The sequence below is a fragment of the Bombus huntii genome, chromosome 1 (assembly GCF_024542735.1).
Source record: "Bombus huntii isolate Logan2020A chromosome 1, iyBomHunt1.1, whole genome shotgun sequence".
NCBI classification, from domain to species: Eukaryota; Metazoa; Arthropoda; class Insecta; order Hymenoptera; family Apidae; genus Bombus; species Bombus huntii.
In genome coordinates, this window is record NC_066238.1 from 11,752,383 (window position 1) to 11,767,043 (window position 14,661).

Sequence of the window (14,661 nt, forward strand, 5' to 3'; positions counted from 1 at the left end):
GAAACGCGTATCAGACCTAAGAGCTGGAAAATTCTTTTCAAATTTATTCCTAACGCGTTTAGCTTGTCGATTATCTTGCCTAGTTGTTGGCTAGGCGGATAATTTAATACGTTTGTCCGGTGTTAGCGTTGAATCAAATTAATTATCAACGTTAATAATATTTTGTAACTTGGCTGTTTCACGGATTGCAACTCGCGAGAGGATGCCGAATTATTTTTTTCAACGAGTCGGGTTCGTTTTATACGCATCTAAGCGAAGTGTGGACGCACGCGAACTTAATACATGCTGAAACGGCTATCAGAATTATTCGATGGAAGATTTAAAAAGCGGAAGCGAGAAGCGTGCGTCTTAGCGAAGGGATAAATTACGTTCGGTCACGTAAACGAAAACTCGTGTCCAGAGTGATAAAACGTATACCTATGGCAGGCTTTCGAAGTTGTGGACCGCGTTACAAGAAAATCACTATTCCTCACCCGTTCCATCGCATGTATTATCCTGCCGATACTCCTGCAAACTACGAGCGTTTCGTATCTTTTACTGGAAAGCGTATTCGTGATACAAGTCTCGGCAGGACATATGTAAATATCCATAGAACAAGCATCCTGTACGAGTACATTATACAGCACTGAGGTGATATTTTATATTTCCAGTTGAAGCTTCGAAAGCATTCAACGTTTTTAAATATTTTTAACTATATTCAAGGTATTGCTAGTAACATACCGTTTGACGAAAAATATGTGTTAGGGCATCTTTTCATATACGACACAAGAAATCTCCAAGTCGAAGCTGAATCCATCACCGCAACATTTTATTTCCAATTTTTTAAATTTACCTTAGCGAATGTCGCTTTTCTGTTTTAAATCACAAAAACTCTGTTTCTGTTTCTAACTCGTGCAACAGACTTTTGTAGAGTATCTATTATTCTAGTATATTTTTGTATCTCAACATAGCAGTGTACAAGTCATTTCTGTTTTCTGGCAATTCTGTATTTACGTAACCTTTATACATATCTCACTACTTGACTCTTAATGGGTTAATATGACTTACATTTCCACTCGTCTTGGAGTTGCAGTTTAACGAGACTTCATTTGCATTTCCACAAGTTTCTACATAGTCCTGCGTGCGTGTGTTCGCATTCCACGTGGATCAAATAGTTTCCATTTCACTGGCTGGATTCGGTTGTACCATTCTAGGGTGACTTTCACGCAAAGAAATCATTCTGGTCACATAGCGAGGCGCACCTCGCTAGAAATTCTATAATGACCTACTACTACGAGGGAAATCTTGGCGCGCACGAGTATCTTCTATTCGTATGTTTACCGAAGTGTGGAGAAAAACAAAGAATTTCTTTTCAGCAGTGCGATTTATCGCCGCATCGAACCAAGCAAATAGATCCGCCTTGTAAAAGATTAACTGGCAAATCGTGATCGTAGGTGTTCACAAGTTAGGAAAAGCTAGCCAGCAATTGTTGCACCAGCTTTGTACGTTCATATTCAGGTGCTATTGAAACAAAACCTTTGGCTATCTCCTTTCTCGTGTTTCGTTTCTTTTATCGGTGTAGGAAACGGCGCGAACGGTTTCATAAGTAATGCCAACTACTTTCTCCAGTCTCTCTTAATATCCTTTGTTACATCGCATCGAAATTGGACGCGGAGCAGCGTGAGATGTGAGCAACTATGTATTTAAATTATGGTACTGAAATTATCGTAAATAGCGTCAGGAAGAATATCAAACGAATATACATGCAGCACACGTACAAGTTTCCGGTTACATAGATTTTTATTCCAAAAACGATGTTTCAATGAATTTTTACAGCGTTCTTTTGTAATGTTATTTGCTTTTACTTGCCATATTCTTATACCCGATATTCACTAAAATTCTTTTAAATATCATTTTTAAAGGATAAATTGAAAAATCTATCTGCACGTCATTATATGCTCCGATCAAAAATACAACTTGATCAAAATAATCCTCTGCAATTTCTATATAGGTGCGACATTATGATGTTCTATATAATTACACAGGTTCAGATATTCTTACAGAAGTTTCTTGATAGATTTTTCGATCGCAGAGCCACAGGTAGTAAACACGTCAGAAGATACTCACGTTAACCATCCGTGGCTGCGTTTACGTCGCGTCCTCTCCAGGCTGTCACCTCTTCGCGGAGGTCCTCTTCGAGATCCTGCTCAAGGTCGCACGTTCCTCTCACTTTATCACTGGTTCCACTGGAAGAAAGGAAGGTCCTTACGCACACACTGACCTTACTGGCACTTGCACTTTCATCGATCGACTTCACTGCGCAGAACCAACCAACGTGTTCGTGGAAAGGAAGTACAAGAAAAAAAAGAGAGAAACGAAGAAAGAGCGAGCGAAAGATCGAGGAAAACGGTTACAGTGGTGGTCGATGAGTCGCAACAAAGCCGTGTCAATGAAAGATTAAATAATACGGGTGAAACTCATGCGAACCGAGACGCGAAAGGAACATGTCGCGGCTCCGCGAGCGGAGCAACTTCTACCACCAACTAACTACAATCGACTGCCTGAATGACTGACTGACTGTGCGCTGACTACCAGCCGTGAACTGCTAGTCGCGGATCCGGACTCGATCACCACCAACCTAGCTGGCCTTCCTCCTCTTTCTCTGGTCGCCGACTTACTGACGACCACTATCCTCTCTCTTTTACCTCCCTCTTTCCGCGTCGTGATCGTTGTCTATACACCTAAGTACTTACTTACCGAACTTTGTTTACGAAGTTCACGATGACTTACCGATGGACGTCTTATTGACCTATAAGCACACAGCTAATATCTATATATTTATGTAAAATTTAAAGGTACTAAATGCACGTACGAAGAAACAGAATATACATATGAAAAATTATATAAAACATTTAAAGTGTACTAACCTTTGTGAGACTTAGCAAATGAAAAAAATTTCTCCTTCGGTTTTACTTTGTTGGTTGCGACGATAAAAACATGAATTAGCAATGTTTGTATTTATGGGAAGTTCAAAGATGCAGGAATACACAGAATGCACGCAACATGTAAAAATTGATACAATATTCAAAGCAGGATACTGGTTATAATATGTGGTAAATGGTGCAAATCCGTGCTTGCTCATTATTCTACTTGTATCCTTGAACATATGAATTTGCATAAATCATATGTTTTATCCATTGCAGCCAATTTATGAGATTCACTATGCTGAGTAATGTTAAATATTCCATTTAAATGATGAATGCATTTTGATCTAAAACAAGCAGATTATCCGTTAAAATTTAGTGCGTATATATGGAAATTACTTACATATATTCCTGATCTAAATTGAATTTATTAAGGATCGTATTCTAATTCTCTTTTGGTGTTAATATCAGCTGCGTTTTCGGTGAGGTCTGAAATCCTTCCATTGTTTTGAGCAGTGTAGCATGGCGGGATCTTGATAAAGTATTCCATAAAATGTTCAATGCACGGTTCCCGGAAGCCATTCTTTTTGCAGAGAACTTTTCTTTCGTGTCGAGGTAAAGTGAATAATAATTGACGTTTTAATGATCTATAAAAAGAAGTTTGTTTCATTTGCTTTTAATTATTTCTTTTATCTTCTCGTATCTTCCTCTTCCACTGTAGTTTTTAATTTGCAAATTTTTCTTGGAGAATTGCTTAACATTTTAATCACTTTCTCTAAGTTTTAATTAAATTTAACGATTAATTATAATGTTTTGATAAAGAATTGATTTTTTTCGGAAGTCAGTGAGTTTAAGGTCAAGTTTCAAACTATCTTGGTCTGGCTAGAAATTATATAAATGGTAGTAATCAGAGTACGGTTGAAACGTGAGCCAGAAAACAATAGTATGCCTAAGCGTTCGATTACAACATCAAATACCTTCCCATGACGACAGACGCTTTAAACGGCGACAGTAGCGAATTCTGGACGACAGGAAACGTACGAAATTTACCTAAATGGCGGGTGAAAAGTACGCGAGAAAAGGAATGAAACGGGAACGACCGAGAGGCTACTGGAAAAAGAGAGCAAAAGCGAATCGTAGTTGGAAGAAGAGAAAACGAGAATTGTAGCCGGGGGCTACAGGCTGATCTGGTGAAAGCTCGTGTACGTTGACTTTGCTCGAAATGTTCGTTTCAACATTATGCCAGATATTGTTTATTAAGCAACAGTTTATTTCTAGAACGTCCTATCTTATTACTATGCATAAACCGTATTTTCCGATGAAATCATTTTCGTTTATTCGATCTAATGGAACAAATTTATCGTATTTATCTTTTATCTTTTTTTTTCTATAATTTAATATATTCTTCAATTTAATTATGACATATCGATGACATTAAAATATGATAAATAAATATATCAAGTATAAATGTGGAAAACGAGTACTTTAAGGAAATATTTCGTGAATAATGTTATAAATCTATAGGTACAAGTGATTGATAGTAAAAGATATAATTTTATGTTATTCTTAAAAAATTATAAAAACTAACTTACTGTCATCCACAACTTCTCTTCTAAATTATCTAAATGTTGAGAATTGTTACAAAATATAATTTCTTGAGTTGCTAAAAGAGTTACTGAATGTATTTCTCGACTTTTTAAAGAGCAAGGGAGCGCCATCTAGTAACGAACTGAAACACTCGCTGGACGTATAAATATTTTCATTTCTATAATGTTTTTGACAATCAATTAGGTACATACTTTATTAACATTTCTTTTAATGCTCGCATATTAGACTTAAAGTACAGATAGAGATATTATTTAAAATACTACTACATATTTTAAAAGTTAATTGTTGGTACAGAAAACTTTAAAGCCCTTTTCCATTTTAGTGTCATTTCTAACGTCATCGATTCAGGATAAATAGGATTCTAGCATGATTAGAGCATTGAATAACTGTATCCTCATTGTGCTCGTTCGTGATATTTCCTACGTTCACCGTAGCAAACGCACTTAGTCTTTTTTCTAGGTCGATGTGTCGTCTTTGTCGGTGAAGATATATGAGTTCCAGATCATTGTGGCAAAATGAAAAAGCCAATGAATGTTATGTCTATCCTGTAACTCTTCGGTGATATCACGTCTATTCTGTATCTCTAGTCTTCTGTATCTCTATATTACTCTGTCGGTAATATCACGTTCTTAGTTATTGGTAATGGCACAGATGAATATTCTTAGTCAATGGAATGGTATCCAACGTTCTATCTTTATCATTCATTGATAATAGTAACTTGCTGTATATTTCTAATATTTTATGCCTCCACAGTGCACTGTTTTCCTGCTATGCAGTGCAAAAGTAGACGATTTTGATCTTTATTTTAAAAATTAAAAATTAAACTTCGTTTCGAGGCACACGTAATTCGGAGAATTTGTAATTTTCTTGTTACATAAGATAGATTTGAACGAGTAAAATCCAAAAATATATACTAGTTTTAAGGAGAACATTATTTTGAAACCTATGTGTACATAAAGTTTATGCATTTTGTAAAGTTTATTTGAACATACATGCTTTATCAGTTATGTGCGTCGCAAGAGTATAATTATCAGAATAAAACGGCGTTGATTTCTTTCGACTCTTCGGTAACAAACTGCAGCTGTTGCCACTAGATGGCAACACAACTATGATTAATACTGATTTAATATAGAAATAAACTAATTATAAATATGTATGTTATATCTGAACATCTGTTATCGTTATGTGTAATCAAGGGATACTTTTACCAGAATAATCAAATTATTTGTTTATCTGAATGTTTTGTAGAATGCAGAAATGAAAGAAAGATTTCTAAACTTTGATAAAATCGAGGAATGAAATAAAATCTTTAACAAATCCCCGTAAAATAAGCCAATGCAAAATATTCACAGATTTAATTCAATGGTTTAAAAAATTCGAATTGTAATCCGATATTAACTCGAAATAATGGTTCGTTATATTTTTGGCGAAACTAAAATGGAAGAATTCAACAAAATTTGAAAGTTTCCACAGGCTGATCGTAGCTGTTTACTAGTATCAAACATTTGCGATCGGTCAATACGTTGTTTCTCATTAAGGTTCTGGAGGAAAGAAAAAAAGATAAAGAGATAGTAGTGCCACCCGTGGACTTCCATAGAATTCGCAGCTTCACGCTCGGATTCGTCCGTGGGAGCTGAAGTAAAAACTCGTAAGATTACAGCGATCGTCAGCGCGATAAGAAGCCGATCGGATGAAAATCCACGGGAGACGATAATCTAACTTGACGTTCGTTATCCTCTACATGTTTCCTCTTTTGAACCCCCTACGGAGTATCTCCCGATATATACAATTAATAATCTTTTAATTCTCAACCGTGCCTACCGAATGCTAGTTGTCACCGAGAAATCGAATAAATTGCGGTTTTACGAGACTTCACAGACCCATCAAAGAACGTTACTGACTTTGATCATTTACCATTCTACGCGAGGTGCTTCCTATCTACTTTATCATGCATTCAAGTCGTTTAATTAAATATTCAATTACGAAAATGTTTCATCAACATCAGTTCTAAGTACTTTACGCCACTTGCATATTAAATAACATAAAATGTATACGCTCCACTCGCGAAAGTACTAATTTCAAACATCAACCTCATACTGCTGTAAATACAAAGATAACTAGATTGCTCTCAACAATACTTTAATATTTTATTGGACCTCTAGCGGAAGTGAATTGAATTGAATCCTGCATTATGAGATCCTATACTCATGTGCATCGTCTTTAGGTTTAAAAAGCAAGAAATATATAGAATTATATATTTCTACGTAGAAATAGATATATTCAACATATTTTTGTTATATTTTCAGTCATAAAAATGATGAAGTGTACGATTCTATATAACCTTATCGTATTCATTCATAGGCAGAGAAAGAATAAGTTTTAAGGCGTTGAGCTTAACGATTTGAAAGTTGCGTTTCGTTGTATAAAGGAAATATAAGTATACTTACATAGGAACAGGAAAAGAAAGAGTAGCAACGAACAGCAAGCATTATCTTTAACAACGTTAAAGGCGCCTCTGGCCGTTCTCAGCGCGCGATGAAACCACTCATGGACACAGAAGGAACAGGGTTACACGAAAGCTTACACACTTATACACTTGGGAAACAGTTATATCCGCGCACGTACCAACGACCCTTATTTATGTCGTCGCTTCTACGTTCCCTGTAACCATCGCGCGTGTTGTCTTCGTCTCCTTCGTCGCCCTTTTCTCGCCCTTCTTCCTCCGTCTTTTCTCTTTCGCATTATCAAGCGAGCGGCACTGCGCTTTTACGGTCGGCGTATATCAATGACTGGCCTAAAGGAAGATGCGTGCACGGGGAACGGGAGAAAGGGGCCAGCCCCGTGACAATCCCCAGGATATAAAAACTTGCGTAAAGTTGTCCCACTTATGGGAACCTCGGGGGCCAACCGCTCACTGAATACAGCGCAATCTTTTATTTATCAACGACTTAAACCACGATTTTTCTCATCAAAATTGAAGATGTTCTGTAAGATCTTCGGTAAGTACGGGAAATATGCCACGAGCAAATACGATGCTTGGTAAACCGAATGTAACTCTTGTACGACCGTCGCTAAAATACTTTCGCGAATGATCGATGCTAGGTTTCTTTAGAGATTCGTGTATTGTGATCTATTGACATAGTGGCGCCACCCATAGAAAGATAGGTGAATGATAAGATGAAATAAATTTACATAAATGTGAAATGAAATTTATTTTGTAATAAGTTATATTTAAAATTGTTTGAAAGACAATATGCATTTTTAAAAGAGTTGTTTTTATTTTTCTTAATATAAACGAGTTATACGTAACGCATAAATAAGAAGAGTCTCGGGACTCGTCCTACAATAGCATTCCTCCCACTAGCCTCTCCTTATTCCGCGCTTGATTGTAATTGTAAAATTTTTTTCTTATGCTTGTACATTTCATCAGATTTTATGAATTGGATTACACATTAGATAGTCTAATCTACTAAATCATATCTAGAGTGAGCCATCAACAGCCGTACGAGTGTCAAGATCGTAAAGTAGTATACAGTATACAGGATATGATTCGGCCAACTTCGTGCAACATCGACTTCATTTTCGAACGCGAATGTGTTAGTCTGAACGTTTACATGAAAATCCTCTACTTTACACTTGGTTCGATCCTGTTAGGTTGCAGACCGTTGATTACGTTTTCCGTGATATGAATGCATAATAGTTCTTATCATGCAATGAGACCACTGTATCCCGAGTATAATCAATTATCTTATCATGTAACACGTGTTCGTCAAAATTGATCGTTTATAATAATATACGCGTATTAAATGAGCTGTTAACAACTATGTTATATTTACATTACACGAGTATTACAAAGTCATAAAACCAACTTTGTAGCGTGATTCTGAAAAATGAGTGACCGATGAAGAGCTTTTGCTTACCTTTAAGGCGAATTTTCGGATGAAGGGTAGGTGTGGACATTTTGAACGTTCCTTTCGGTTGCGTACGGTATCTGTATAACATATTTTGAATGTGCTTCTCTTCAGAAGGCCCGGAGCCCTGAGCCCCGAATTCCACGGCGACTATTACGAAGCGTACAACACTCGCTTTCTCCAGTCTCTCCGCGAGCAGGTTCGCCATTAGAATTACAAATATACGCGCTACACGGCACGCGCCCTGGGCGCTGAACTTCGTCGTGGTTTAATGTCAGACATTTCGCGAGAAATTCATCACAGACCCTCGGGCTGCGAACGCGTCTTTACGATCGTTCTTCGGTTTGGAGCAGCGAGTCGTGGTTTAGAACGACCGGTAGAAAGATCGCAGACACCAGATGGTCAAGGCGACTTCTTGTACGGAATTGTTATTAAAAGATAGGTTAGCCATAACCTTATCGACGTATCGACTTAAAAGGTATGTCTTATTTTTTACGGTAATGTTATGTAGTGGCTCACAAGGGTATTTGAACACTTTGAAAAATTTTACATATATATTGTATATGTTATAAAAACATTTTATAATTTCAATAGCATTGTAATAGAACACGACAACGATATACGTTACGGTATATAAGTTACATGACATCTATTGCAAACATATATATATTTAATACAATATTAGTGTATATAATGATGGATTATTTAAATACTTTATGATCTCTGTAAAATATATGTATATTTGTGCTATAACATATATATAATTACAGTCGGTTTTTATTACAATACTAATGAAATTTCAAAACGTTTTGCATAACATAATATATTCATAAAAGTCTTTTACAAGTGTTCATTATATATCTGATTATTTTGTCATGGATTATTATAACATGTTATAACATATTACAATATATAACATGTTATAACAACATTATATAATATGTATTATAATATAATATATGAATTATAATATCGAGTTCTCAAATTATCATTGGGGAGGAGATTTCGGAAAGATAAATTTAACAAATGCAAATGGTTCATTGTGGAATAATCATGATCAAACAACTCGACCTGTTGATACGTAAAAATCACGATGCACAAATAATTCTTGACTCGATAAGATCGAATACAATAGCGTTCTGTCCCGTATCCAAGTTAATCGATGCGTCCTTTCTGTTTTGAAATCCAGGTGCGCTTCAATCGCTGTCATCGAATAGGGAGCATGGAACCAGCGCAACATTTGAACTCTCACGGTTTTCTAATCACACGGGTACCATCGATGAAGGTCGTTGCCACGATTCGCTTCGGAATCATCGTGAAACTGTGCAAAAAGAAAAATCACTATCTTCTTTTGTATGGAACGATAAGGGCTGCTATTTGCGGTTCCCACGCCCATGGCAGACGCGTGCACATACACAGATTTTTCGACGGTCTTTCACATTATCGTCTCCGTTGTACTTATCGCGAAAGTCGACTCCGACGATATGAGCAGCCAGAGTGCGAGTACAACGTCACGATTGGTCCTTCTTCGTCCGACTCTTCGCTGTCAGGGGTTCTCATATTCTTACGGATGTTGCCTCGGTTCTTGTGAACAGGTGAAATGATGACGTTACCGAAAAGGTAAGTAACTCTTTTATGCTATGTCATATACCTATTTGTAGTTTGAAATTTGAATTACACGATTGTATATGTGTATTTTTGTGATACATATTTTTAATATTGGTTAAAGAATATTCTTAGTATTCTTGTTAAGGAAAGTAGTTTTAAATACCGATCAAAAAAACATCTCTGCCTTGTTTAACATATATTTATCATATTTTATCATACCTAATTTATCAGGCATCTAAGTATATACAGTTTTATTTTATTCCGCTCTGTTGCCCTTTATATAAAAATAATTCTTAATATGTACTGAATTGCATACCCGTACCGTTTTCACTTGACGTAGCCGGTGCATGTAACGAAGCGCGCGTTGAAAGCGAAACGAGAAGCGACGAAGAAAAAGCTACCATCGGCGTCGCGGTTAAATGAGAAACATGCAAATGGCCGACTAGAACAAGAGCGTACTCGAGATACCGTAGCGCGATAATATTTCAATGTACGCTACCAGTATACTCCTACTTGGCCGGCGGGTAGCCAACGAAGGAGCGTAGGGTGTCGCCTCGTGTGAATCAACCTTGAAGTGGTGACTTTCGAGCCGGTTAGCCCGAACGCGATCATCCAGCAAAAGAAACAAACGAATACGACTAAGACTTAATTAGCCGGCCAGGGTCGGTCCAGGGTGCTCCACGTCGTTACGACAAAATCATTTGTGGCCTCTCGTCGGGGTCCCTCGAGCGCGTCCGATTGGTCCCGACGCGACGATTTAATTACCGGCGTCTTCCCCTCTCCCGTCCTACCTTCACACCGGCGTACCTCTTCGATAATTAATCGACCGCTTAATTGATTAATCGATTAATGGTCGGCTACGATCGAACGCGGCCGGTACCGGCCAGATAAATCGTGTAAGCGCTTCGAGCTGTCGCGAATCTCGAACTCTGCTCCCCGTCGTTCTTTTTTTTCTTTTTCTTTTCCTCTTCTTTTTCTTCCCTTTCTTTTTTCTGCTTCTGCACAGTCACGACAAGACAAGAACATGAACACGCTCTGTTCTATGGGGTCCAGAATAAAAGCATTCTCGACACTGGTTATGTCTTTATTTAATTTTTATCGCTGACCATCGATTACAGGATCTTCCCTCCGCTTTGTTACAGATGCAATTATTTCGCGATCGAGAGTTTGATCAAAGTTCCGTTTTATCCCGATAACGCGTACAAAGGGAAAAGTCTGCAACAACATCTGTAATTGTCAGCTCGTTGGTACACCGTCGAATACAGAACGTGGAGTGTATAGGAATCGTGCACGATAGATGTTGAATTCCGTGTTCGCGGTTTCCGTCGAGTTCTACCTTCGGAAGTTTGATTACACCGTGGACCCTTCCGATTCTGCGACCGGAATTAGTTTAGCACTTGATTTGCACTCGTCAAATACCCGAGGTTGATTACGTCGTATGGCGAGATCTTAAAACTGTCAGTTAGTATGAGGTACTTATGTTTAGAATTATTTCTGAACCATGGAAATATCAATTTCGATAATAATATGATATTTTATCGATAAATCTATCTCGTTTTTTCTTCTATTAGGAAACTATGTAATTTTAAAGCCATAGTTATCCTATACTTATGCGCTGTTTCTTGAATATTTTTTTATTATTTTTTACTATTTTTATGTTTTGATTCCATCTTTGTTTGTCGTTACATCTCTAGTCGTATTTTTCTCATGATTCGATCACTAGGCGTACAATTTAACTTGTAATGGAGGGTGTTCCTTTTTTTTCTATCGCAATCTAAACTTTTGCCGAGCAATAACTTCCAGGAATAAGTAAAAATTGGGAAACTCGTCGCGAGTCGAGACGGAACTCCCCGGTGAGATTGACGCGTGGTCCGTCGTAGTAACGAAGTAACGTAACTCGACGCGATTGTAACGAACATCCGAACTAATCTAATTTACCAGAAGCTTCTGTACACGACAGTGTATCCGTGCAGACACGTCGTGGCGGTTTTCCCTGTGTTCTACGTAGAAATTAGTTTCCAAAACAATTCCGAATTGCAAATGGACCACGATTGGGATTCCTCGTTGAAATCCTCTAACTTGTACTATGAATGACTGATAACGTCTTTGGTAAAAGCAACCCCACATAATCTACCTACTGCGATAAATATCGTCGATCCTTATAATTCTTTTTGTTCTTATATTTTATAAGTTTTCTATAGTAGAAAGAAAAAAATATTTTTTCTCTTTATAGGTATACATATCTCATATTTACCTAGGGCTTATAATGATATCTTTATAGAGCCTGAACATAAAATATACGATGTACTAAGAACAATTGAAAAATATTTTTAAAAATAATTCACGATGCATTATTCACTTAATCCAATGTTTTTAGTAAAAGTTTCATCGATGGAGTTGATTCAAGTATTGTTTCATGCCTTCCTAACTTTTTGTCACGCGATTCCTCATCTCTTGTTCACCAAATCCGTGTGCCTTCGTTAGTTCTTTCGAGGTTTACGTGTCTGGTTTGTTTAGGAGGTAGTGGAGAACGTCGGTATAAATCCAGGGTTTCGTCAGTCAGGGGGTCAACGGAGCCTTTGATCTAGATGAACCTCCTGCGAGATCTCGTCGTGCAACATTTCAAGTTTCTTTCTCGAATTCCTAGATCCTCGGTCATATGTACGTTCCAGATCATGTACGTGATCCGAAGAGAGCAACAGATAAGATTCGTTTCCATTAAATTTCATTTCTTCAGCCTCGTTTACTGCTCCCTTGCGCCTTCCAATCAACGTTTTGCTGATTGACAAGATGAATTAATTAGCTGTCGATTAAAAATTAATATTTCCCATCTGTTCTTCTAACAAGATCAATTTACAAACTTTTATTGTATCTTTTATTAAATTTTTATAAATGTTATGTATAGACAATGTTATTGGCTGGTTATCTCGATTCGTTAAGACAGCTCTCGAAGAGACAATTTCCGTGATCCAGTTTGGTTGTCGAGTTCGTAGTCATTGGTTCGCGGGATGTTACATTAGAGGCAGCGATAACTCGCGTCGTAATCAGCGCACGATCATTCGCGTCGTAATCAGCGCGCGATCCAGCCTCGTAAAAATATAATTTACCGAAGCGGGAGAAAGAAAAAAACAGGAGTGCGGGGTAAAGAACGCAATGATGACCGAGAAAGAAGGAGTCTTATTGGAGTTGAGGGAGAACGATAGAAGACGAGGAGCAGAACCATTGCGCGGGCTCAAGCGGAACGAGTCACGGCGGAACGATGGATGCGCGAAATTTATTACGACGGTTTAAGAATATAGGTAATTATTTACGTTTATTGTCCGATGCTGATGTTTATGGTTTATGTAAATTATATCCTGTAACGAGAGGAGGGGGATGGTTAAGTCCCCTTCATGATCATCCACTCTCGTTCATTTGCGTCCATCGTGTCGCGAAATCTTATTGTTCGAACGACAGCACGTTCTTCTCGTTTTTTTTTCTTGATATTTTACGTACGATGGGACCGAGGCAGATCGATCAACTCTACGATGAATATTCATCGCGTCGTAAGATTGTTCCCTTTAGAAAAACAGTTCGATTATACAAAATGTAGGGTTATTGGGGCTTCGAAGCGGTATACATACGTATATTTGCTACAAGGACGTCTGTCCTTATCGAGTATTATTAATATTTACATGATATTATCGTTATCATATATCGTACATTTTGTTTTATCAAACAAAAAGCTCGTACGTTTTAATTCCTCGGCGGACATTACGCAGTAACGTAATAATTTTCTGAAAATATCCTCGATCACGCCTCCTTTGTCATACTTCTCCTGAATCGGACCACTTTTAAAACGAGTTTCCATATCAACATCGCGAACGTTCCACGGACTCGTTAATTCACCGCGCTATTATTTTCACCGCGAACATTACGACGTTTCTTGCGCGGCAGAACGCTGCTTCAACTGGTAATCTCTTCTCACGGTCGTGCACAGTGAAAAGAAGGAGGTGGATGAGAATGATGAGAAGGTGGAGAAGTATCTTGGAAGGACAACGACGAACTCGACTGGATGACGACGATGACGATGGCGGTGTGTTGTTGGTGGTTGCCGACGTCGAGAGGGCCTTTAACGTCGCGTTTGCAAATTGGAACATAAAATCACGGTTGTAACGGGCGCCGTTGATTGTTCGTTACCAGCGCTGCCTACGCATGGTGCGTGTGTGCACCTGCGGTACGTGGTTGTACGCGTGTGTTCGCCCTGACGGAGGCTAACTACCGTGGAACGATGCATATAAAAGGCCGTTCCAATATTTCATCGGCCGGTATGCGGTAGAGCCATCGAACGCCTATCGAGATCGAATCGATTTCTCATCCGATCGTTCAACCAGCTACGCAACGATCTTTCTAGATCGTATTTTGACCATTTGGCAATGGTACCATTCGTTATTTTGTTGATTCTCGTTGATTTTTCGATTAAAATTCTAAACAAAATTTCTGTCCATAGGCAACATATCGTGCAGGTTAGACCTGATAAATTAAAAAGACACTCGCATAGAAAATATTTACATCTCAATTTTAAAGCATCAGAGGAAAGGAAACATCGGAAATTTATTTTTACTGCTATTCTAAATTAATTTCGATTATAA

The 14,661-nt window shown here is 37.9% G+C and overlaps 2 protein-coding genes across 4 annotated transcripts in view; one reads left to right on the forward strand and one right to left on the reverse strand.

Annotated features, from left to right (window-relative positions):
* The window catches only part of LOC126864973 (calpain-C), a 39,535-nt gene extending 36,900 nt beyond the window's left edge, over positions 1-2,635 (reverse strand). Inside the window, exons 1-2 of the mRNA XM_050616927.1 lie at positions 2,618-2,635; positions 2,107-2,295 (exon numbers count right to left, since the gene is read on the reverse strand). Of these exons, the coding sequence (XP_050472884.1) occupies positions 2,107-2,115 (9 nt within the window). The 5' untranslated portion in view covers positions 2,116-2,295; positions 2,618-2,635. The remainder of the gene's footprint in view (positions 1-2,106; positions 2,296-2,617) is intronic.
* Positions 1-14,661, forward strand: part of LOC126864990 (coiled-coil domain-containing protein 102A) — a 268,441-nt gene that overhangs the window by 98,647 nt on the left and 155,133 nt on the right. The gene's annotated exons all lie outside the window — the stretch shown is intronic.